This window comes from Dipodomys spectabilis, unplaced genomic scaffold (genome assembly GCF_019054845.1).
Source record: "Dipodomys spectabilis isolate Male_0828 unplaced genomic scaffold, ASM1905484v1 ptg000001l, whole genome shotgun sequence".
In the NCBI taxonomy this organism is placed as follows: Eukaryota; Metazoa; Chordata; class Mammalia; order Rodentia; family Heteromyidae; genus Dipodomys; species Dipodomys spectabilis.
This window is the reverse complement of record NW_024870678.1, coordinates 15,114,865-15,142,073: the sequence shown is the minus strand read 5'-3', so window position 1 is coordinate 15,142,073 and position 27,209 is coordinate 15,114,865. Positions and strand designations below refer to the sequence as shown.

Below are 27,209 nucleotides of genomic sequence, written 5' to 3'. Positions count from 1 at the left end.
TCTACCACTTGAGCCAGCACCACTTTTGGTTTTTTTCCGCTTATGTGGTGCTGAAGAATTGAACCCAGGGCCTCATGCATGCAAGACAAGTGCTCTACCACTAAGCTACCTTCCCAGCCCCCAAATAGAATTTTGTTTTTAAGGCAGAAAATACTGTAATGCTGAGATCAATCAAGCGTGCCAGTGAGTGGAGCTTGCTTCTACCTGGGTGTGGACAGCATTTCCCACTCACAGCACTTTTGGACTCTGTCTTCCATGTGGAAGGAAAGCAGAGATAAGTGGCCTAACCAGTCCAGTCACCTCTTTCCAGATATCTTTCCCTATATAACTAGTATTGGTATTTTTCTCCCACATTATAAACCTTGGCAAGAGCACCAGGAACTTAGAAAAGGTCAACTCACTGATTCTTCCTTCTGAACTCTTCTCATCTACAAGTCCAGACACTACCTTCCAGAAGGCTTTGCCTTCTTTTTCATCTTCCTGGCTGGCCCTGAGAAGGTCTTGGGTAGACTTCTGGATTCTCTCTAGACCTTCTCACTCTGCCCTTACATTGGTGTGTATGGCCCTCATCTCCCACAGAAATTGTCATAGCAAAATATGACTCAAAAGATATTGAGGCCTTGTCAGGGAACAATTAAATCCTCCATGGGTCTAAATTGTTTTTTCTAGAATTTTGTATTGGAATTTTGTATTGGGGTAAAAGTCACATCTCTGTTAAAAAAGACACTTTCCCTGGCTTGGATTTCTCAGTGTTCGTATTTCATGAGAGGCTCTTGGGCAGGAATGACTAGGTGAGGACAGGAGTTAACATTCTGGTGTTCCTTAGTCAGTCATGTAACCTTTGCCTGAGGGCCCAAAGGGGCCCATCATGAGCTGTGGAATACCGTATCTTGGGAGAGAGGGGTATACGGACATGCGTACAGAATGATGGTGGAAATTGGGGGGTCCATAGAGACTGTAGAGGTGACTTCAATAGTGATTGGAGAAACTGGACTACAACATGGTAAGAAATTAAGAGTAGCTGAGAAAATGAAGACAATTAATATGATTCCATTATTTAATCAAGAATTTTGATGGTGATAGAAAAGAAGGTAGGAAACAGCTTGGAAAAATCAGGTAATTTTAGAGAATGGGTAGGATTGCAGTGGATGAGGGAGAATGATAGGAGGGGTGAAAGAGATGAAGTTGCCTTGTACTCATAAACTGAGAGGCTGAATTGAAATCCCTTTGTACAATTACTAAGGATAAATAGATAAACAAACAAATAAACAAAAATAGTTAACATGAAAGTAGAGAGCCACTTGGGAACAGGATGGCACCACCAGGTAAGGTGAGTGGCAAGAGTGGATAATGAAGGCAGTGAGTATGATCCAAGTGTATTGTGTACATGTATGAAAGCCATCCTGATATACATTATTTTGTACAATAAAAGAAAGATAAAGGAAAAAGGGGAGAAAATTATTAAATCACCCTGGAGAAACATAAGGAACCATCAAGGAAGAGAAAGTAGTGACATATGTAAGGATAGTAAAAAATGACAGAACAATAGTCAGCCTTTGTGAGGAGAAAGATACTCTTTCCCGGAGCCAAAAATAAATGGTACACTAATAGGTGAATTAAGAAGTGGAAAAAAATCCTGTTAAATGAAGTGATCCAGAACCAAAGAAATATAGGTCCCATGGTTTCCCTCATTTGCAATAATTACTATATATCTAGAATAATTTTATCAGATGAGTAGAAAAGCTCAAAAGCTATGTACAGATGACCATATAAGATGATGCTAAGCAAAATGAACCTCAAGATATGGTCTTACTTTGCTGTTGTTATTTTTAATGAACTATGTGATTTTTTTTGTTTCCTTTGTATGTTCTTCTCCCTATGGTATATCTCTTGTTGTCAATTTACTTGATTTGGTACCCTGCATCTTGTATATACATTTATCTAATTTGGGGAGGGGTTAGGGAATACCAAAACACTGAAACAAGGACACAAAATGGCCCATTGCAACAATGACACCCACAAGACACTATGTTGGAAATGAACTTTACAACTTCAGGGTTGGGGGTCGGAGGTGGGGGAGGGCAGGAATAGTGGGAGAACAACAAAGGAGGGGGTACATATGCTCAACAAGAAAAGTACTCATTTCCTTACTCATGTAACTGAAACCCCTCTGTACAGCATCTTTACAATAAAATAAAATAAAAAAGTAAGTGTAGATGAGAAAACTTGTCCAATGGCCTCCTCTTGCAATGTGAAAAAAGGTCAATCTTTGAAATTCACTGAGGCTGAAGTGTGCCAGAGAGCTTTAAAAGTGTGTAAGAAATTAGAAAAGGGAGGTAACTTAAGAGATATGAAAAGGGAATTTTTTTACAGTTCTGGGGCTTGAACTTAGGGCCTGGGCTCTGTCCCTGAGCTTCTTTTGCTCAAGGTTAGCCCTTTGCCACTTGAGCCACAGTAACACTTCTGGCTTTTTCTGTTTTTGTGGTGCAGAGGAAGCAAACCCAGGACTTCATGCATGCTAGGCGAGTACTCTACTAAGCAACATTCCCAACCCAAAAAGGGATTTCTAATCATGTGTGAGGATCCAGATGAATTAAGAAATCATATGAATATGATGGTACAAGTTATTGTGTGTTGCTGTTTTGCTTTTTGGAATGGGCTCTAGCTATATTTTTAGGTTGGTCTCAAAGTCATGGGACCAAACAGTCCTTCTTCTTCAGTCCTGAGTAGCTATGACCACAGGCATACATGTTGCAATGCTTACCTTTGGTTGACATGTTTTCTATGGTAATGAATGGCCTCCTGGGAGCAGAGAAAGTATGAATGGATGCTTTCCCAGGGCAGCAAGCAACTAGATGGGTACTGGTAGATGGAGGAAAGACTGAGCATCTTATGTATCCTAAGAAGGTGTTCATGAATTTATCTGCTATCCATGTAAGCTTGGAGATAAAGGCTTGAAGAGTGTAGGAAAGAAACAGAACTCAAAGGAGGCATGGAATCAACACTAAAGGCAGTTGTGAGGAGGAAGAACAGGCTCGTTAGCAGGAGATAATAAGCCTATCTCCTGGTTTTGGAACCTTATTAAACAGTGTTTTTCTCACCAAATTCATTGTTGCAAGGCCCTGTCTCAATAGAGTACTTAATATATGCTTGTCTGATTGGTGAAAGTTAACTTGAGGTTAGGAAATTGTAGGTTGCCATATAAGTAAATATAACTCACCATGCCACCCCCATCCATTTTTGTACAGCACACAAGGTAAGAAAAAATTAAAATATACTTTTAGTAGTTGAGAAAAAATTCCAAAGGAATAATGTTTTATTTTTATTGCCATGCCAGGCTTTGCTCTTGTTGGCAAGTACTCTATCAGTTGAGCCACAACTCCAGTCCTCTCCTTCCAATCTTTCCTTCCTTCCTTCCTTTTTTTTCCCCCCTGCCTGGGCCAGCCTCTCAAGCAGTTGCATTATACTATGCCTGGCTTTCTCTGAAATTGGGCCTCACTAGCTTATTCTTAACTAGTCTGGCTACAAACCACAACTCTACTATGTCTCTCTTCTGCGTCGCTGGGATTATGATTGTGAACCACACCCAGCTCCAAGAATAATGTTTTGTAACACAAAGTAACTTATGAATGGAACGTACCCATGCCCATTCACTTATATGTTGTCTGTAGTTGCTTTAGCTCTATAATAACAGAGGTGAGTAGTTGTTGTGGAGAAGATCTGACCTGCTAAGTCAAGAACATTATGATCTTGCCCTTACAGAAAAGTTTGCTGATTTACTATAACCATTGGATCCTTTGAGTGAGATCAGAATGAATGGCATGCACGTATGCATGTATGGATACTCAAAACCAGTATCAAACAAAATGAAGTTACTTTCCCTGGCAATTTTGCAGGTGCATAAGATCCTTATCAGCCAGCTATTAGAATCTGGATACAAGGCCATTTCTGCTGTGTCTTGTATTTTAGGGGCCACAACAGCCTCCCCTCTGCTCCAATGCTCACCTCCCAGCTCTTGGTTGTTGGCTCACTGAAGAAATTGTCGATCATATTCAGCTCCTCCTTTTCTACCACCACAAAGCCTTGCTCTTTCGCATCTTTCCCATAGACATCAGGAGACCACTGAACAAAGAAGGTGTACAAATGATCCACCCTGAAAAAGCAAGTTCAAGAGAGCAGTGAGCATCAAGTCCCCTTTCCTAACATGCACTACTAACAAGGGATCTGAGTCCATAACAGCACCTGTATCCACCCTGGCAAATCTAGTTTGTAATGAGGAAATTTCTCCTGTCAAGATCTGTCTATGAGTAGCTTCCAGATTTTAGAAAATGAGAACTGATAAATGAAAGCACAGGCACCTAGGCACTGGGAAACTGTTAGTCCTATCTGAGGGAAAGATCAAGAAATGGGAAACAAAACTGAAGAACACAATGAAAAATTTAGATGTGTTTTCTCTTCATTGTTTTCCTTTACTGGACATTGAAAAACAAATACAGATTATATGCTTCAGCTGGGCACAAAGATGAACTACAATCCAAAAGGAGTTTACAGCTTTAAAAATACAGCAAGCTTGTTTATTAAAGAAAAAAGATAAGCAAGGTTGCTATGAAACCTCTATACAATCTATGATCCTGGTAACAGAACACACTAGTCACCCTTTCAAAATCAGTTTGTCACAGCTGATCTTAAGTTATAAAATCATGCTCTTTGGTCCTGAAAGCCCTTTTCTGGTAACTAATCTTGAAGACATAATTCAAAAGATGCTACAAGGCATAGTGCTATTACATAATAACTAAATAAAACATTTCTGGAAACTAAAAAGTGTCAGTAACAATACTAGTTATTATTTCCATATTAGAAAGAGACCTAATTTTATTGACATAGAAATGTGCTTGACCTTCAAATTCTCTTGTCTCCATATCTAGGCTATGGAGGTTCTGTGGCCTCTCTTCAGGTTTAATCAACAGAGGAAATGGCTGAGCAGAGAGTTGGAAACTTCTGTTCCTATTCGCTGGTGCCTGTCCCCAGGTATGACAGTCACAAGCACTCTGACCTTTCTTTACTGAAAACATCATAGCAGGGCAAAGGGAAATAGGTAGGATCACATGATTCTTGAAGTCTCTTGTTTCTACAAAATAATAATTCTTGTTGTGGCTACTATTTGTAACAATGTTAAACTTACTAATTTTTAATAGTATATAAAAATATTATGACAATATTAATGAGAACCAACAATTCTGATATATCAATGGAGCAAAGTGTTTGTAGCTTTACACATTTCTATCTGTTCTTGACTATTTTCACATTACTTATACAATATTATCAGAAAGCTAAGGCATAATTGTGTTACATACAGCAATATATAATACTCATTTACCTCACTGCTAGTCTTTGTACTCCTCCTTAATGTCTACATTCTAATGAAGTAATAAGTCCTTTTATGACATCAGGATATTTAGCTTGTAGATTTCTTAGACTACATGAATAATGTTACAAGAACATGTCAATCTATGCCTTGTAGCATCTTTTGAATTATGTCTTCAAGATTAGTTCCCAGAAAAGGGCTTTCAGGACCAAAGGGCATGATTTTATAACTTAAGATTAACTGTGACAAACTAATTTTGAATGGATGACTAGTATACTCCAACACCAGGATCATAGATTGTATAGAGGTTTCATAACAATCTTGCTTATCTTTTTTTCTTAAATAAACAAGCTTGCTGTTATTTTTTTAACCTGGGTCAGTTTGTATTTCCTTGAAGTTGAACATTTTCAATGGATGCTTCCTGGTTGGAGCCATTCTTTTGTAGATTTTTCTATCTGTGATTTGTGGTATCAATATTTCCTTTTTCAATTTGTGTGAGCTTTCATGAAATGTAACTATTAACTTAAATCACATATTCTTTGAAGCTACTGCTTCCCTTTCCTACTCTTCATAGTACAGAACCACTGGTCTTTATATTTTTTAAAAGGATTATTTCCTTTTAGTTGTCTCCTTCAATACATCATACAAGGTTGTTATCCAAGAAAAGCCGTGTACCAAAGCTGCTATATATTACCAGTCTATTAAAAATTTATATTCATATTGATACACTATGATTGAACAGAGATTTGCTGATTATGGTGATTATAGTTAAACTTGGTTGAGCATGGCATACCATTTTAGTCAAAACTAGCCTCTATGTTTCTGTGAAGGTAATTTATTATTTTTTTCTTTTGAGGTACTCAAGCACCTTATACTTTTAAACTCAGAGCCTTATCCTTGCTAGGCTGGTACTCTACTGCTGAACTATGTCTCTAGTCCTAGGTTTGTTTTCTTTGTTAGTTGTGGGGTTTGAACTCTGGGCCTGGGTACTGTCCCTTAGCTCTTCAGTTCAAGGCTAGCCCTCTACCACTTCAGCCACAGCGTCACTTCTAGTTTTCTGGTGGTTAATTGGAGATAAGAGTCTCATGGACTTTACAGCCTGGGCTGGCTTTGAACCTCAATCCTCAGATCTCAGACCCCTGAGTAGCTAGGATTACAGGTGTGAGCCACCGGCACCCAGCTTCCCGCCCTAGTTTTTACTGGGTATTTTTAGAGTAAGGTCTTACCCTCCTTATATACACATGACTTAGCCATGATCTGTGTACATAAGGCTTCCTGTAGATGCTCGGGTAACAGGCACATACTACTGCATTCAGCTATGGGTTGAGATGGGGGTCTCAAAAACTATGCTGCTTGGGTTGGCCTTGAACAGCAACCCTCTTGATCTCAGCCTAGCTAGGATTACATGGATCAACCAACTAAACCTAGTTTTGTTAAAGTAATTTCTAAAAATATTTAAATCACAAAGTGTTAGTAAAACAGTTTATACTTTGTAATCTCTGCGTGAGGGGTTGGGTGCGGGTGAGGGTTATTCAACCACATGGAGGCCTGAACAGAAAAAGACTGAGGTCCCTAAAGGAAGAAGGAATTTTGCCTTTAGACCCTCTTTAGACTTGATACCGCAACAACAACTCTTCTCAGGTCTCCAGTCAACTGGCTTACCCTGAAATTTTAGTTCTTTCTAGACCCACAATCACATGAGCTACTTCCTATTGGTTTTGTTTCTTTCAGAGGAAAACAATAAAAGATTAGGTAAGCCACTGATCAAAATACTCACCTCTGGGGAATGGAGTGAGATAAAGACAGTCTCTATCACATATACTTTCAAATTAATTTTAGAATAGGTAGTATATTTAAGGATGCAAATCTCTCTCTCTCTCTCTCTCTCTCTCTCTCTCTCTCTCTCTCTCTCTCTCTCTCTCTCTCTCTCTCTCTCTCTCTCTCCTATCTCTACTTATCTAGATGTTGCTGACAGTCTTGGGGCTTGAACTCAGGGCATGGTACTGTCTCTGAGCTTTTCTTGCTCAAGGCTAGTGGTCTACATGCCACTTGAGCCACAACTCCACTTCTAGCATTTTTATGTGTTTTATTAGAGATAAGAGTCTCATTTTGTCCTTTTTCCTTTTTTGTTCATTGTGGGGCTTGAACTCAAGATGGAGATAAAAGTCTGTGAGCCTGCCCAGGCTGGCTTTGAACTGTGATCCTCAGACTGCTGCCTCCTGAGTAGCTAGGATTATAGATATGAGCCACTGGTGCCCAGCTCAAAAAATATTATAAAAGTATATAGGGAAAAATGTTCGTACCCATTTTGCAAAAAAAGATGACTATTATGTGTACTTTGTGGTATTATTTACACAGGTATAAACATGAATGTATAACTTTTCCCCTTTAGTCTTTTATTATCCTCCAGTATTCTGTCTCTTAACAAAGTATCTTCCATACAGTTCCATAGCAGTATATAGATGGTTTCCTCATTCTATTTTTATAGCCACCCGGTACTTTACCAGGTGAATTTACCGTAGGTTATATCATCATTCTCTGTAGTAACACATAGGTTGTTTCTGGGATTATGGTGTAATAAATAATTCTGTGATGAACTGACTTTGGATGTGTCATTTTGCACATATACAGGTAAATCTACAGAATACATCCCCCAAACTGGGATTGTGAAGCTCAAAAAAACAATCTCATTCAATTATAATTATACAATTATGTAAACAGGCATATTTTAACTAATTTCTCAGTATAAGGATGATCTTTGCCCCCTATTAGCAATTAACTGAGAAAACAAAGTAAATCACTACTCCAGAGAGGTTTAATAAGTACACAGCTTTAACTCTTATTATTTTCAATAATTAATATTTACTCCACTTGCTAATGAGTATTTTGGAGCAGAGTTGAGAATTAAATATATGTCGCTCTAAAGTTTGGAATGGGAGACTTTATTTTTATTTGCTTATTTTTATAAAATTAAAAAATTAAATGATATGAAAAACATGAAGATGTATATACCCATGGAATATTATGTTACTTTTTTATACAGGTATACATAATATATATAGATATATAGATATATATGATGTTGAATTAGCGTAAAAAGACCTATGTTCTCAAACATGTCTCTTATCTTTAAGGCAAAAGTATTCAAAACCTTCCTTCTAGCTTTTTGAGATATACAGTAGATAATTGTTATCTGCAGTCACAACATTCACGACATAAATATTAACATTAGGAAAATTCAAATGTGAAAAACAAAAATGGCTTCCTAATTTCTAGCTTACTTATGGAAAGAGAAAAGACACTATTTGCATTCTAACCTGCTGCGATTGACAAGCTTTTGTACTGCTAGAAGCCTGCCTGCTATTCACAGCTAGGCTCTGATGTTTTCTATTGGACATAAATAATTTCATGGAACACAACTGTCAGAAGAGGCCAACCTTTGACAATGATGAATCAAGATGAAAACAAGACCAGTCTTGTGAACACAGATAAAACCACAAACACTATCCAGCTACAATAATGAGCAAATATCCCCCCTCATCTGAGTATTATGAATGACTACATCATTCATCTTACTAGTCTTCCTCTCTCTGGATAGCCAACTCCAGAATTATCCATCTTGCCAAACAGAATACCGGCTAGGGCAAAGTGCTCCTCTACACCATCAAACCTAACTCCTGTAACTTCTTTCTCTCCTATCTTCGCTTCTTTTAGAGATGAGAGTCCTATGATGTCATGCAGTCTGGCCTGAAACTCACACACTATGTAGCCAAGATCACTAGTGATTTTCCTCTCAGCTCCCTAGATTACAGGCATGTAGCACCATAATCAGTTCATAGAACTCCTTGCTAACACTACTGATTCCTCTCACTCTTACCCTCGTGTTGAGTATTAACCAAGAGCAGGCTAGGCAAGGGTTCTAATACTTATATATACCCTTACCCCTAACCAATTTCTTACTGAGCGGGCCATGGTTTCCTACGATGGCATTTTCCTCACTGACTGAGACAATCCAACTAATTAAATTTCAGTGTGCCCATGGTGGTCTTTGGCTGGAAGACCCAGCTCTTTAATAATCATTCCTGGGAATCTACATGTGTCTGAGCCTCTGCCTTGGTGAAGCTTATTTTCTGGAATATGAGTGCTGGTGGGGTTGATGGATATTGTTTAATTTAACTGACTTTCCTTAGTCATAAAGAAATGAGGGCTCTGGGGAAAACCAACCATATCATAGGCAGGACTAGACCTCCTAGGATTGTCAATCAGGATTCTTTTGACCAGAATACAAAATTCTCTCCTCACCCCACAATGATTTCTGAACCATTTCCAGGTTATTTCCTATTGATGACACAAGGTATCTTTCATTACTTTTGGGCCCATTGCCCATGATACATTACTCACTTGAACTCTTAACATTTTACTCTCAAAGGGAAGTCATCACTCAGGATTAACGTAAAGGAACAAACATTTTGAGAAATGCTAAAAGCTTGTGTTATCTTACATTCTTGTGCATGTCTGCAAGGGAATGAGAATGACTCACAGATTTGGAGTTAGATTTCAATCTTTCTTACAAATCATAGGAAAATGCCAATTGTAAAAAAAAAAATACATGAGTCAATACAGAGTTAACAGAAAGATGCTAATCTTACTAACTGTTCCTTTCTGGTGACAATCATATTAAGTGCTCAGGGACACAATTTGATCTGTCCTGTTTAAATCTACTGATGTAAAGTAAGAACATATTTGGATGTTTCCTGCTTTATGAAGATAACTAACTCCTATAACACAAAAGAAAGGCAGATGGGGTAGAAGGTGAGAGAATGATTTGTATAAGGTCTAGATGAGTTCCTAATGAGGAATCTAATGTTAATACCTCTCTTTGGAAGTTCAATATTACTAGAATTTCACTGATACATTCCAGTTCTAAGAAAGGTAAGCCCGATATGGTAAAGGATAATATCCCTTTCTCTGCCCATCATTCCTAAGTGGAAATTTTCCAAGGGAGTGGAAGAAGTGCTGGGGTCTGGTCATAATTGTAATCAGAGCTAAATTTGGTCATGGTATGAGGTTAATGCTGCAATTTAGACTGAGCTTCCTGATACTTGGGCATACTATGGAAGGAAATGGCTATATATGTATGTGTGTATTACTTGGGAGCAATAACAAATGGAGGTGGGGTTAAAGGGTTAATTTTGGTATAAAACACTGTTGTTTGCCAAAGTCAGTCTCTCTAGTAGGGCTAGCTCAGCCTGTGCAACAATCTGGGATGATCAGGTAAGAGAATTTATTACAGGTTCCTTTTGGGGACCTGTTTTCAGTGAGTGGTAAATCAAATCTTTGTTTGCACCTAAAGTGCCTACTCTGCAGGAACCAATGGTCAAGAGCAGCCAGGGCCCATTAAACAGTGACTGAACACTGCTTCTTGTGCTTAGTCAGTCTCTAGAAAAGGGAAAAGACGTTCTCAGACCATACAATAGAGGTTCACCATCATAAAAATATTACTACTAAATACAAAAACAGCCTCTGCTTTAACCAATGCTAATAAAATATCAGACTACCTTTAAAGAAAATCACAGAGACATTGGTAGCTGATATCTGTAACCCTAGCTACTCAGGAGTCTGAGATCTGAGGATCAGGGTTTGAGGCCAGCCCAGACAGGAAAGTCCATGAGACTTTCATCTCCAATTAACTACCAGAAAGCCAGAAGGAGAATTGTGGTTCCAATGGCAGAATGTCAACCTGAATCAGAAAAGCTCATAGACATACTCAGGCCCTGAGTTCAAGCCCTAGTACTGCCAAAAAAAAATTAAAAAGAAAAAAAAAGTAAAGCTGGATAAAACTTAAGGTTTAAAACCGTAATGGCTCTATGGGACAATAATTATCAGACCCAATGTACAGATCAGAAACTGAGATACTGAGGTCTTGGGATATCAAATATATGCCATATCCCTTGAAATGTTCAAGTCAGGTTAAACTGTCTTTAAAAAACATGCTGGCAACTGCGGGGGGGAGGGGGGGGGACAAGTATATTTTTTATCTGTCCATTTCTAGAGGTCTTACATCTTAGTATGAGCCAATTGCTTCCTTGACTTGGAGTTTTACTCACGAAGCCTATATACATATTAGCAACATGTCCCAACTGGCCCTTAGAGTGCATGTCCAGTGCTCATTCTTGCATCTTGTAGGTTCACAGCACTGTCCTTCAACCCCTGGAACTATTCTGTCAGCACTCTGCTACACACTTAGAGAATGGCTTTCCTCCTCTCGTGGGCAGAAGGTTCTGTTTCATCCACTATCAGAGCTGTCCCTTGCCTGGGAAGGCTCAGGTTCCCCTTTCAGAGAAATCACAAGGCAGATTTTACAATAGGTCACCTTGACAGGAAATAGTCATGTCATTTTTTTCTTAAATACTCATGGCACTAACACACCAAGGTGTCTTTCAACACTACCATCTTATACAATATTCCCTCATTTCTCTGAGAATGAAGGCAGAAGAAACAAAGAATTGAAAAGATCTGTTCCATAGGAGAAAATCAGAATTCATTTGGATTGTATTTTCTTAAAGTCAAATGTCCCTTGGGAACCAAATGGAAGGAATAAGTGTCTCTCTTTCCAACTCTACTCTGGCTTGTTTATACTATTGTACTATTTAACTGGGGAGGAAGAGGCTATAACTGCCCTTAAGTTTACTTTGCCAAATTCTTGAAAGGATTGTTTCGGTTCTTTGGCTAAAGGGATTTTCCTAGTTGGTAGTTTCCAGGTTTCTAAAAACGTCAGGTTCTGGAGAAAGACCTGAATAAAAAACCTTCAGCTTTTGAAATTCCCCCTTCTGCCTTTTGGCATATCTTGCCTATTCCTTCCTTCTGACTAGATCTGTTGTGCTCCTGTCTTGACCTCTCTTGCTTTCTCCAACCATTTGACCCCTGCGGACTTAAGAACTTTCAGGCCCATCTTTTCTCACCCTCGCTGGTACCCAACAGGCAGCCTATGGCTTGGATTGCTCTATGAATGCCCTTCCCAAAACACTTCAATGAAAACAGACAGGATCATTTTTCTACCTCTTCTTTTGGGTGTTTATCCACTTCTATGAATCCACCACAAAGTCTCTGTGTATTCCCAGTCATTAGTAGCTCCTCTAATTCTACAGAACACCCTCCTCTCTTACCTAGCTTCACCCTTCTCTCTGTACTGTGGATAATCCTATTCCTTGGCAATTTTCCATTATTCTTCTGGCTCTTCCATCCTTTCCCTCTTTTTGTCATCATCATCTTGATACATAAATCTGCTTATATGTCCCCATCCTTAAGTTTCTAGAGTTTTGTTTCTTTCTAACGTCCCTTCTATTCTTAACTTTTTCTTCAGACTTTTTCTTCAGAGTATAACATTTGGGCTAGCATATTTTCTAACTCCTTTTCATTCCTGAATTATTCTGTTCTGATTTTATTAACCTTTAGTGTATGCCCTTTGTTAAATAAAACCTGGCTCAGATACTGTCTGGAGGAGGCAGTTTTTTAAAATCTTTGTTTTTTTCCTTCAACATTTTAGTAAAACTGATTTTCTCTAGTCACCAATTATTCAAATCAACCGTATCTCTACCATCAATCTTGACCATGAAAAGCCAGTTGATGGCTTTAAAAAATTCCCTTAGTGATTCACTTTGTAGTCTCAGATGAATCAGCTGCCTCAGCACTGTCCAATGTCTCTGGCAGAGCCAGAACTGAACAATTTCAGTAATTACCACCACCCAGACTGCTAAATGTTCCTGAACAATGGGTGCTATAACGTGTTAGCAGAAATCTAGGTCAAGTACTTGGTTCTAGGAAAGGCTAATCTTTAAGGAGGAAGTAGCCAAGGAGGCCAAGAAAAATTACAGAGTGGTGGAAATGATCTTATAAAATACACATCTGATCACTTCACCAAACTGCATAAAACCCTTCCAAAGTCCCCCCATAGGGGGGACTCTGCAGAACCAACTGAGAGCTTTGTTTTGTTTTGTACCCCTTGTTCCAGCCACATGCTCCAGCATATTGGTTCAGCAGCCATTCCATCTCTGTCCTCACCTACTGCCTCAGTAAGAGTGATGAGAAAGGTAAGCCTTGCAGAGACAAGTCTAAGGCTGGGTTATGGGAAAGATTTTTATAGCCTTGGTCAAACTACATGTGGAAGGAGGAGGAAGAGTCCATTACAATGGGAAGGGGAAATGGAATTTAGTGTATGGATTTAGTGTATGGATAAACTCATTTATTTTTATTATAATCCCAAATTATCATTCCTATTTAATGGATGAAGATACTGATACACTGCACAGATCAGCTGACCCTAGGTTACAAAAGAACACCAAATATAGACCCACAATCAGCAACAGGTCAGTTCATAGTCTTAACTAATACACTTTGACATTTCCTTTGTGGTCAGGCCATCTGTAGTTTTATTAGTTCCTAGTACCCTGTCTCTGACAAGGCAGTATAGTAAAGGATAGAAAACCTGATGGGACATCGAGGAGCTGATCTTTGGAACAAAGTTTCACTCTACCATTCATACCTAAGGAATATGCACTTTAGGTATGATGGCAATCTATTTTCTTGAACAAGAGTGACAACTATTTATGGTGAGATTTACTTTATTGTTAGATGGCTTTCTTTATGTTACCATAAAGAGGGAGGGATGGAATGAGGGCAAAAAGTAGTCTCAAATCCCTGGGCCCAGTGTTTCCTCTACCTCAGCCACTCAAGTAGTTTTGATTATATAGGCATTCACCACTGAATAGTTCTCCCACTATGAAAACAAAAGAAAACAAACAAAACCCAAAACACAGAGGTAAATGATTTTTTTTTTTAAGAACATGATTCTAGGTCAAAGACATTAGTTCTGAAACTGGCTCTAGATGCATGGTTTGAGAAGTTCCTCAAACTCTCTGAGCTTCTAACATGAAGTAAGAAAACCTAGTTCCCTTATTGGTGTCAAGAATTTTAAGTGTGAAGTTGATTGTGCTTTTAGATATTTCTTGTGCCTAGATCCTTTCTTCTGATGCCACATAAGCCAATAAACCTGACCAAAGTAACTCATAGACAGTTCAGTCACTGCTCTCCTACTAAAGGCCATTTGAATGCTGGGGAAAGAAACTGGGGCTACAAGCAGCAAAATATAATTCATAAACTACTCAAGTTAAAAGTCAGAAGTGAGAGGGGCTGTAGGTATAGCTCAGTGCTTAAGCAAGTGCACAGCACGCATAGGTCCAGAGTTCAATCCACAGCACCAAACACACACAAATAATTATAAGTAGGAAGTGGTAAATAATTTAGTAGCTATCATACTAAAACATCTTTGGAGTATATTATGGCAAAGACAAACAGGAAATGGATTGGAAAATGGGTACTAAAAGAGAATTTACAGGGCGGGGAAGAAGAGAGGAAGAAAAAACTGTAGCTTAGAAAGTTGAGGTACATGTGCTCATAAATGAGCTGTTCACTGTACTGTTGATTATAAATTATTTAAATGCACTTTAGTCTAAATCTTCCAGAGGCTCCAGTCTATACAGAACACCAGGATCCCAGTAAGATAAAGCATTCCTCACCACAGAGTTTGTTGCTGGAAAAATACTACCTTGGCCCAATCAGAAGTCCTTCACAGACAATGATAATTTTCCTTGTTCTGTAAGGTCCATTTTAGTCTGAATATTCTACAGCTCCAATTTAGAGCAGAGGTTAGTAGTGGTCTGGTATTTTCTTCATTTTTTTAAAAGGTGCAGTCTGTCTATCAAAGGAAAACTTTATTTACACTTCTTTGTATCCACTGTAAAACCATGTGACTGTAGTCAACAACACTGCATTGTACACAGTAATGTTCTCCACATCTATGAGGCATATGACCTAAGACCTAATTTATGTTAGGCTCAGTAAGCAACTGACAATAATGACTAGTAAATATTATATTTTATACCAGTGTATTATAATAAAAATTACATGAATGTGTGCCCCTTTCTGTTTCAAAATGCCTTATTATGCTCTACTGAGGCTTCTTCTTCTTATGATGTGAAACTATACAAAGTCTAGGTCATGAGACACAGTGAGATGAATGGCATGGGTGTTTCAATGTAACACAGGCCAATGTAAGGGTTACTGGAATGCAGGAACTGAGACACTGTAACAGTCAGTCTGATAACTCAGACAACAATTAAGTAATCAAGAGGTGGAAGGTAGAACATACACAAATATGCTAGGAAAAAGAATGACTCGTGTTCCAGCCAGGAGAAGGAGGGGGCAGCAGATTTCCTTACACTACTCAGAACTACATGCAATTTAAATTTGAATGGTTTATTTCTGGAGTTTTTCCATTTAATAGCTAAGAATCACAGTTGACCACAGTTAACAAACGTTGGAACGTAAAAATATAGATAAAGGAATATTACAATACTTGCAATTTGGTAAATGTTCTCCCTATACATACAAAGAAAAGAGTCAGAAGAAAGAGAAAAAAACAAGCTTAATATGTGATGGAGTAGACATATTAGTAGCTTAACTGAAGTATATATTTACAAGGTACATAAGGGTGAAATCAGCATGCTGCATACCTGAAAGATAGACAATTTTTAATGCTTGATTCAACAAACCTGGGGAAAAATACACTATATTCTTCTGCTTTACCAAAATAGAAGCAAAGGTCTTTGAGACTTACTACTTAAAACAAAGTGTACTTATATAAAAAAAAAGAAGTCCCTCAAAAATAAGAAAAACCTCAAAGTTTATATTAAATCAATGATGGAGCCCTCAGGTTGCATTCTATAACCTAGACTTAGACTATGTTCATTGGCTAGGGAGATCTGACACACATAATCCACATTTCAGCTTCTTTTGAAAAGAGACAGAAAGATGGTGCAACAAGATTTACAAACATCGGGTTCACATTTCCATCCAGGTACAGAGATTGACAAGAGCTGTTGAGAGCTGTGTTCAGTATGGCACAGAGGCTCAAGTCCAACCTGTCAGTATGAAGTGATCATGTCTACCAAATGACACTTGGCAAATTCTACAGACACTTTTCCTTGTCACAACTGGAGGAGCTATTGGTGGCTACTGGGTAGAAGCCACAGGTATTGGACAACTCACTCCCAACAACAAAGAACATGTAATCAGAAATGTCCACAGTACCAAGGTTGAGAAATCCTATACTGGTTAAACACTGCTAATCTGAAAATTTTGAAATGTGACACTTTTTGAATGTCATGTCAGGACTTTAAAAGTTTTTGATTTCAAGTATTGCATTTCACATTTCAGATTCTTGGATTAAGTATATTCATCTTGTAAAGTCTAGACAAAATATTTCAAAATCCAAAAAGCCCTGAAATCTGAAACACTCCTGATCCCAAACATTTCAGACAATTGGATTCCCATCTGTACTAGAGTGTTAAAATAGAGTGGAATTATACATTTTTGTCATGGTTAAATTAGCCTTAAGAATGAGAGGAGGAAAAGACAGAACTCTGTAAGATGAATTCTGGAAACTCTGTAACTCTCTCAAGTATCCTTCTATCATACTTCTTCCAGCAGATGCTACAATAAAGCCAGGAGGATTTAGACTGATAAGCACTTAATCTTGAGTGAACCTGAGTATGCTTCAAGTAGTGTTGTGCAGTTGCTCAAGAAGAAATTGCCAGCTTATCTGGATTTATAATGCATTTAAACAGTTTTTAATTACTTCATATTTCCAATTTGTAGAATCTGAAACTTAATAAGAATTGCTGGAGGAAACAAACAGCATGACAAACAAAAGAGATCAGCATAGACTTCCCCTGCCCTCTACCCTCTCCATTTTTCTTACTTGTAAACTATCCATTCAATCACAGAGTCAAGTAAGCCATGGCACACATTGTAAAGGAAAGAGAGGATGTGGTTGAGTTAAATTTCCTCAGAAAAACATGTTTGTGTTTTTCATGTTTTTCAAAAAAGTAGAGAGGAAGAGCAAAACATATATTTGTTAAGTTCTGTCAACATCAAGGTACAATTTTTCTTGTGACAAGGAGCTTTGATGTACTAAATGTACCTCAAAGAGCATCTGTCACTTCTGTATGGCTAATAGGAAGGTATTTTACGCCAGGAAAGGAGCCACTTCTAGGGGGCTTTCACCCTTCAGCTGAAACTCCTACCTGTGGATTCAGTCCATAGTAGAGCAAGTAGGAGAGTTTTGTGTGCTATAGCAAAGGAATCCAGAAAACGTCATTAGTATAAGAAAAGAATTACAGGCCACATCTTATTTTTCCCTTAAAGACTTCTCTTGAGCCTTCAGTTCTGAAGAATTTCACAAACTGGAATAAAAAATTGAATTTAATCAGGCCCAGAGGTCAATCCCCATGACAGACAAAAAAATGAATTTAAATCTATTCTATGCACTTGGAAGTCTTGGTGTGAATTAACTACAGGATTGTTCCATCTATCCCTTCTCAAACTAACATGTGGGTTACTGTAAGGAAAGGTGACATGGAAATACAAAAGGAAATAATTATACCCAAAGTTTCATAACATCTCTACACACACACACACACACACACACACACACACACACACACACACACACACACACACACACACACAATCTACCATCATTAACAGAGCACAATGTATTGCCTCCAACAATTTGGTTAATTAATAACTAGTCAAGAATGAAAACTATGTCTCAAAGACAAAAATGTTAAGAACACTATAAAATACCATATAATAGAATTCAACAAATGACCTACTTTAAAAAGCTCTAAAAACAACTTCTTATGTAAGAGGTCAAAGATAAGTCCTAGTTCAGCAATAAGATTTCATCTGGGTTAGACAATGACAGTAAAACAATTTACATGTGTAGGATTGCTAACAATTATTCTACAGAATCTTTTGAATACCCAGTCCAATTAAAGACAATACATTGAAAAACAAATCCACCATTTGCTATAAACAATCCATTTTCTAAGGAAAAGGGAATACATACAACAAGCCATTTTTTCTCATGGAGGATGAAAGTCACCTAACCACAATGTGGCTGTAAGTTTTCAGTGCTGTTTTTCTTACCTATAAACCTAAATCTAAGGTATTGTCTAGTTGTACAATTCCAGTTATAGTATTCCAATCTTAACAGGACTTCAGAAATTTATATTGCTTCTCTTGAAATATTTTTTTAAAAATAACAAAAGATACACATCTCTTTTCCTTATTACTAGATTAAAATTTCCGTGAGTTAAGTGTGGGGACTGCAGGTACAGGTAAAGGGGAACATCACATAAATGAAAAACAAATCATGTTTTCTGTCCAGATTGATGTAGGTAGGTATCTCAGAGAAGGAAATCCATTACCATTAATAAATTCAATTATTTCCTTATTAAACCATAATTAAAACAAGCCATGATAATTCCTCAGAGTTATCATTCTGGGTAGTGTCACCAGAGGGTATGCCTTTGGCTTAGAATTTAACCTTTCTTTGAGAGAATTCATATGGGAAAACTTGATAGTGAGTTTGCTCCTGGAAATGAAAACAGATGACTTGTGAAGAAAAGGAAACATTAGTGGGTTTCATAGTCAAAAATAATTCTCAGTCCTTTGTAAAAGTATTTTTAATTCTACTATATATTCAAAAGGAAAATGAATTATTTTCTCAAAAAGGTATTTCCTAGTTATTTTTTCTAAAAGAATATTTCCTAATTATTATCCTGTGTGTGTGTGTGTGTGTGTGTGTGTGTGTGTGTGTGTGTGTGTGTGTGTGTGTGTGTGTGTGTGTGTGTGTGTGTGTGTGTGTGTGTGTGTCGTAGAGCTTGAACTCAGGTCCTGGGCTTTGTCCCTGAGCATTTCTTGTTCATTGTTCAAAGCTAAGCATTCCACTGCTGAGCCACAGCTCCACATCTGGCCTTTTTGGCAGTTAATTGGAGATACGAATCTCAGGAACTTCCCTGCTTAGGATAGCTTCAAACTATGATCCTTAGATCTCTGTTCCTGGGCCACTAGCGCTTGTCCCTAAGATATTTTTATGGTACAGGTATTCTCTAGATGCAGGACTATCCAAAGCTGTTGCATAATCAAAAAAGTATTTTCTTCGGTCAATCAAAACTTACCAATCTCTTTGTTTGAACTCTTTGTTTATTACAGCACTACTCATAATAGCCAAGGTGTTAGATGAGTTCCCGTTCTCAATAAAAGATGCATCGGTAAAGATAATGTGGTATATACACACAATGTAATATTACTCAGCCATAAAAGGAAAGGAATCTTGTCACTTACAACCACAACTAATCCCAGAGGATGTTATAATAAGGAAGGGAGACAGAAAATCAATTATTGTATATATTATATGTTCTTTGTATATTCTGTATACACATATATAGAATATGTTATATACATATACATTGTATATTCTCATTCATATGTGGAAGTTAGAAAGGTTGATCTCATAGAAGAAAAGAAGAAAATTGTAAAAAGAAAAGAGTAAAAATTAAAACTGAGTAAAGTCATAGAAGAAAAGAGTAAAACGCTGGGAAGTGAGTTTAGCTAGTAAGAGGTTTGTTAACATGTCTATCATTACATCCAGATAGAAGAAGTCCTGTGTTCTGTAGTACAATAGGTTAAATAAAAACAATAACAGTATATTTCAAAATGCCTAGAAAGGATTTTGAATGCTCTCAACATAGGGAAATGAGAAATAGTTGAGCTGATAGTTATATCAATCACTCTGAATTGATCATTGCACGTTATTTTCATGTGCAGAAATATTACACTGTACCTCATTAGTATGTACAATTATTACAATAAAAAATAAGCTAGGAGGCTACAATGCTTGATAAGAAATGTACTCATTATTTTGTCCATGTAATTGTAACCCCTCTATACAGTATTTTCACAATAAAAAAATAAAATAAAAAAATAAGCTAAAATTAATATAATTCTCTCTAAAAGTATATAAACCCCCAACCTCCCCAGGATGTAGCATGCCACATTTTTACATTTTTTTTTGCCAGACCTGGGACTTGAATTCAGGGCCTGGGTACTAACCCTGAGCTTCTTTTGATCAAGACTAGCACTCTACCACTTGAGCCACAGCACCATTTTTTGCTTTTTCTGTGTATGTGGTACTGAGGAATTAAACTCAGGGTATCATACGTGCTAGGCAAGCACTCTACCACTAGGCCACATTCCTAGCTTATATGCCACATTTTTAACCCTGCTGAGTCACAGATGCTACTCATAAGGTCAAAGAGACTTTAGTTTCCTATTATTATAAGCACTTTAAAAATTACAATCAATCATGCCTCTGTAGTCTGTTCTGCACTTATCTCGCTTTGGATGGAACGGCGCCACAATGTTCCTTTATTCTTAACAGAAGAGTACCTCCGATTACTGGCATCTGAAAATATCTAAATCTTTCATTTAAAAAGCAATTGGGCAACAAGAGAATGGTTCAGAAGACTGTACTGTGAATTTTTTATTTGCTATATCACAAAGTAATCCAATATCCACCCAGAATGTTTGTGTTTAAGATTAAAATTAAATATTTTAAGGTAACTAATATCCAAATGCAACTTTAATTCAGCTAGGCAGCAGATATTCTCTTTTTAAAAATTTTTTTTTCTTTTTTTACCAGTCCTGGGCTTGAACTCTGGACTTGGGCGCTGTCCCTCAGCTCTACAGCTCAAGGCTAGCACTCTACCACTTGAGCCACAGTGCCACTTCTGGCATTTTCTGCTTATGTGGTGCTGAGGAATTGAACCCAGGGCCTCATGCATGCAAGGCAAGCACTCTACCACTGAGCCACCTTCCCAGCCCCAGATATTCTCTTTTAGCCGACACTCACCTCTCCCGAGGAACAGCAAACCAGTACTCTGGCTGCTTTCTTCGTTTACCATATTGCTGGGCCATGGTGGCAGTTGGGGTAGCAAAGGATTTCCTCATTGGTTTCCCAACTTTGATGCACAAAAACATGGGTGGGGTCTTGCTCTTTTCTTCTTTCGAGGGAAGTATATCTGAAGCATATGAACATTCTTCCTCAGTAACAACAGCATGAGTGACATTGGAAATTTCAACTCACAAAGAGTAAAAGCTAGCCTTTCCCAGGGATAGAAAGTCCAAAACTATGGAGCAACATCCTTTGGCTACATTACTAATAACTTTTTTAGACCTTCTTTAGCACAGTAGAAAAAAAAGATTTGGTTATTTCCAATTGGTCTATATCTCATGTAACACACAAGATACTACATACTAGAAATAAGCAGAAAAATCAATGCAACAGCAATAAGGTAGAAATCAGACAATTCACAAGTACATATTAAAAGAACAGCAACCAGGACCCCTAAACCAGGACCCCATAATCAAATTTAGTTTAGAACTGAAAATTTTCAAAAGCAATTGATATTTCTTTTGACTTAGTGATACACAAAAAAAGGCCTGTTAGGTGGCTCATGCCTACAAGCCTAGTTGCTTGGGAAGCAGAGATGGGAAAAATCAGTTTAAAGTCAACTCAGGCAAAACACCAACAGAACCACACCTCAACCAACAAACTAGACACAGTAGTCAACATTTGTAATCACAGCTACTTGGAAGCACAGATGAAATCACAAATAAAGTTCCTATCTAAAAAAATAAATAAAGCAATAAAAAAAAGGCTAGGTGTGGGGACTTGTAGGAGAGTATTTGCCTAATAAGCATGAGCTCATACTCTAGTACGTAAAAATAAAGTAGGAAAAGAAAATTACTTGAAAGATTAAAAAAAAAAAAAGTCAGGACTAAAGGTATGGCTCAAGTTGAAGAACTTCTATCTAACAAGCATAAGGTCCTGAGTTCAAACCCTAGGTCCACCAAAAGAAGAAGAGAGAGAAGAGGAAGAGGAGGAGGAGGAGGAGGAGGAGGAGGAAGAGGAGGAGGAGGAGGAAGAGAAATAACTTCTGAAATAGCTGTATTTTATAATTCAAGTTCTGAGTTTTATAACTCAATTCTGTATTTTATTATTCTGTATTTTATAATTACAATAAAAGTTCCAGAACAGATACAGTCTATAAATTTGTATCCTATTGAGTGAGAAAACATTGTTCTCAAATAATTATACTACTTTTATTATTACATGTGCAAGTTCTAGAAGCGTGAATCTAAAAATATTAAAGGACATCTTACCTTCAATGGGAACCTGAATTCTCTTTAACAGCCACAACTGAATCTCAGATTTATTATCCATTTGGGCACCTTGGCAACTTTTATCCAGAGCAGATTCCAAAAATGGATCTAGAGACTCTTTATCTTTGATCACATTTTCTTCTGTGTCCTTGTCCAATCTGAGTGGCAGGGGTTCTCTTTCTTTCAGGCAGGCCTTTTCTGTTTTTTTATTGCCCTCAGTTGGCGAATCTCCTTCCTGGAGAAGAGAACTGCTCAGGGTGATGTCTATTCCCACTGGTTCCACACAGTTGCCATCACTTAATTCTGCCTTTTGAACATTTTCGGGTAACTGGGACCCTTCTCTACTCTTGTTTAGGTAATATTCAATGAGCTTAACTTTATCTAGATCTTCATGTATGTTCAGTGGTTTTTCTACCTGGCTTTCTGGGGATCCAGACTGCTTGTCCACTTCTGGCATTATGTCTTGCTTCTCACAGGTTTCTATGTCTAAGGTCCCCTTCAATTCAGCATCACTCTCTGGTCCTGAAAAGTCCCGGGATGACCGTAACTGTGGTTCTACAGCCGAATTGATTACTTGTGGTGGTTCAGACTTCTTTTGCTTTTCTGGGTCAACTGCAAGGAGTTTCTTTGAAGTGCCTCTTTTGCTCATTCCACTCTCAGTTTGGGAAGAAAGCTCTTCCAAGTCTACAAAGTCATCATCTTCCCCCAAAAGGGAGTTTTCTTTGGGTGCAGAATCAAATGCGGTATGTGTGTCTGAAGGTGGCTTACTGAGCTGAGTCACTAGGGGAGATCCACTCCTAGTCTCCCTAGAGGGTTCCCGTTTCTTTAATTTCCCTGAGAGAGGGCTGCTTGAAGGCTTTGTGTGGGAGTGTTCTGTGGACTCCTCCAAAGAGCCTGCGGATTTGGAATCTGAAGCAATGGTTCTCTCTCCATTCTGCTGTCGTTTTTCCCTATTGATGGATTTGAACTTACTGAATGGGTTGATATCTTTTTCTGAAGCTAGGTCTTCCCATTCTCCAGGCCTGTACAGAGGACAAAGATCCTGAGGTAGGTCACTGTTGGGGCAAAAACGGTGGGTGCACATGGAATGTTAAAATAAAATAAAAAACAAGATGGAGGAAAGGCAAAAGCAAAACAAAACAAAAATACACAACAACTTAAAGTTATGTTATAATGACTTAAGAATAAAAAATGATCTCTAGAGGTTGAATTAAAAATGAAACATAAATCAACTAAAGGAAATGGCAAATGAACAAACCAGGTGAACTGCATATTCTACTAGAAGCACATGAGTGGAGATTTGGACATGATACATGAACATGCAGATGTTACCCAGAAGACTTTTCAATATGAGACAATAATGTTTCTGATTTTTATGAAGGAAAGGATAAAGGAGAGGAAATATATCAGTCCATTAAGTATTCAAAACTCTGCCTTTTTATAAATCATTGAATAAGCCAACCATATTAATTCTTAAAGACTTCATAACTACTTATTTGTTGTCTACAATTGACTGACTTTTAGCTGTATTTTTGGTTTCCTGGCTTAAAACTGGATGCTTGCAGTTAGGATAAAAAGCCCACTATTCCCAAAAAAGATGAGAGAATTAGCTTTTAAGGAAATTTTTAGGGAAAAGTAAATCTTAAAAAGCTCTTACCTATGATAATGAGTTTAAATTTTTTAAACTTTAAAAAATTTTGTAACAATACCACTTTACTTTGACAATTGATTTATCACTTTCTTACTAGGAGACAATCATTTTTCCTTAGTAACACAGATGTGAATTATGTGTTGCAATAAACACACCTTTCCAAGCTCCAAATAAAATGGTCAAAATAAATTGTCAAGAACATACATGTTTTAAACCATGATTGGAAGTATCAGGAGTAACCCTGCGTTTTCATTTACCGTTGGTTGGTTCAGAGAGATATAAGATCACCTTTGAAATATAACAACTCAATTTCATAAACCATTTTATTTTCTATTCAGATCAGATTATTTTCAAGAACTATGTTATTATTCTGACTATAAAATAAATGATCATGGCAAAACAATGAAGCATCAGGCAGTTTCTCATGTCATTCCCTAAAGTTATTTTCATGTGCATAGAACATCTAAGATTTTTCCAATATTAAGTAAAAATCTATGCAATTGATAGACTCTCATACGGGCCTTAAAGTGCTTCTTTAAAATTATCACTCATTGTTGTTCAACAAATACTCACTGAGCCATATTCCAAAATACCATTGTGACTAAGTATTTCTCCAAAGGTGTTTCATATCAAAATGTTCTGCCTAGCTGGGCCCCGGTGGCTCACACCTATAATCGTAGCTACTCAGGAGGCTGAGATCTGAGGATCGTGGTTCAAAGCCAGCCCAGGCAGGAAAGTCCATGAGACTCTTATCTCCAATAAACCACTCAGAAAACCGGAAGTGGCTCTGTGGCTCAAGCAGTAGACCGCTCACCTTGAGCTGAAGAGCTGAGGGACAGTACCCAGGCCCAAAGTTCAAGCCCCAAAACCGACCAAAAAAAAAAAGAAAAGAAAATGTTCTGCCTGACCCTGCACATCCCAGAGATTGAAAAGATGCTTTGGCTCTAGAGTCAAATAACAGTCCCATGGAGCAAAATCTCCATATTGGTATATTCAAGGCTTTCAGAGTTCTGCTTCATAGCCTTCATTAATAAGCAAAGCTGTCTTCCACGAGCACCTGAGAGCCCCTTTCTCCCTGCTTCCTCCCTTATGGAGCCTGACCCTACAAAGAATGCATTCTTCACAGTTAGTTGTTATTAGCCTTCTCGGTTAACTTGTCTACCTCTCCCTTTTTGTTCAGCTACCTAATCCATGTTGCCAGTTCCCTAATTGGGACTCATTTAACCAACTGCTTTTTCTGCATTGCAGCTGCTGGGCACTGCTAGGGCAAAGTACAGAGTAATGTCAGCTGGTGCAATGTTTACTAATGTTTTTTTACACTTATCAAAGTACCTAATGATGATCAATAATCTCTTCAATTGCTCTGTTCCTACTGATTGTGGCAGCTAGAGTCACAAAATATTCCATGCGCCGGGCGCTGGTGGCTCACGCCTGTAATCCTAGCTACTCAGGAGGCTGAGATCTGAGGATCATGGTTCAAAGCCAGCCCGGGCAGGAAAGACCGTGAGACTCCTATCTCCAATAAACCACGAGAAAACCGGAAGTGGCGCTATAGCTCAAATGGTAGAGCGCTCGCCTTGAGCTGAAGAGCTGAGGGACAGCGCCCAGGCCCGGAGTTCAAGCCCCACGGCCGACAAAAAAAAAAAGAAAATATTCCATGCATAAAAAAAATACAAAACCTAAAGGTGAGAACAGGGATTTTACACACACTATCTCTCAAAATTTCTATGCATTGCAATTCATTTCTCCCATAACTTTCTTTCCCGTTAAGGTTTTTTTAAATCATTGATGCTATCATTTCTACTGCTCTTTTTTTTTTTTTATTTTTAACTTTACTACACAAAATTTCTGCCTTGAAATCCATATCCCCAAGAATCCCTTGGCTCCTATAAATGTCCTCACTTTTAAATCTAACTTAATTCTCTCAACAGCTCCTTGTTTCTCATTAAAAACAAAAGAAAAGGAATAGCTCTTACGATGGCAAGGCATCTTTGATCTTCATGTGGGAGATGTCATTGTAGAGGGCAATGGAAACAACCTCTTCCATGGGGCAGATGAGGCCATACTCCTCACACCCATTTTCAATAACCAGGGGATCAGACTTGTGAGGATCAAACATGATGTTGTTAGGAGTGACAATCATGACACCTCCAACCACACCCTGCAGAAGAAACAGATAGGACAGAATTACTCCAGGCATAAAAACTTTCTGCTACGACCACAAAGGCATTAATTAATTCATATTGCTACTTCCATGGCTTTGTGAATCATGGTATCCTATGTGATAATCACTTTCTATGAAAGCGGAACAAGCTGAAAGAATGCAGTGCTAGGTGCTGGGTTCTGGATGGTAAACAGAGTAAACCCACTTGTCTTATTTCTGGGCTGGCCTAGAATCTCAATTCTCTCTCAATCTAAGCCTCCCACATGTACAAATATTTTAACATAGCCTTCTATCTAGTAATGTATAACCTTGTTTAGTTTTCCGTGAATTTCATCAGGGGGAAACAAATAATACTGCCATATACCTTTCCATCAGTGAAGTATCGACAATTCATTTTTAGAAATTTAACCACTCCTGGCTCATCTTCTTCAGAAGTAGATGATAATACTCTTTCAATGGGTTTTAAGGCCTTTCTTGCTAAGTCAGCATCCTTTTGAAAGCAAAAAAAAAAAAATTCCAGAACTAAATAAAAGCACATTTTAAAAACAAATTTGGATGTATAAAACAAGCCACACAAGTTCCCCTGTATGTACACTATTTCTATTTAACTTAAACATTAAAAAGGCATATCTTCTTTTTCCTTTGAAACTAGCACAAATGTAGTAATAGGCATCTAAATAAAATAGTTTCTTTTAAGAAAAGCATTTATGAATGAACCCACGAAACTAGTTCACTAAACGCCTTCAAAATAACCTGAATGAAAGAATCATGTTAGGCCCCTGATTCAGATTCTCAATAAAAAGGAGTACAAATGATCTATCCACATGAGTGGAAGTTAGCTTCATATTTCTGTATAAAGCATGTATTTTTACCTTTGAGAACTTACCTACAAACAGGCA

The 27,209-nt window shown here is 37.8% G+C and overlaps 1 protein-coding gene across 4 annotated transcripts in view; it reads right to left on the bottom strand.

The window, feature by feature from the left end:
* The window catches only part of Ncoa7 (nuclear receptor coactivator 7), a 116,515-nt gene that overhangs the window by 12,040 nt on the left and 77,266 nt on the right, over positions 1–27,209 (bottom strand). For 3 of the 4 annotated variants that reach the window (XM_042685313.1, XM_042685398.1, XM_042685535.1), the window contains 5 exons: positions 26,675–26,800; positions 26,123–26,307; positions 22,496–23,550; positions 21,183–21,351; positions 4,006–4,153 (listed from right to left, as the gene is read on the bottom strand). In XM_042685313.1, the coding sequence (XP_042541247.1) occupies positions 4,006–4,153; positions 21,183–21,351; positions 22,496–23,550; positions 26,123–26,307; positions 26,675–26,800 (1,683 nt within the window). The remainder of the gene's footprint in view (positions 1–4,005; positions 4,154–21,182; positions 21,352–22,495; positions 23,551–26,122; positions 26,308–26,674; positions 26,801–27,209) is intronic. The other variant, XM_042685471.1, reaches the window with a different exon arrangement.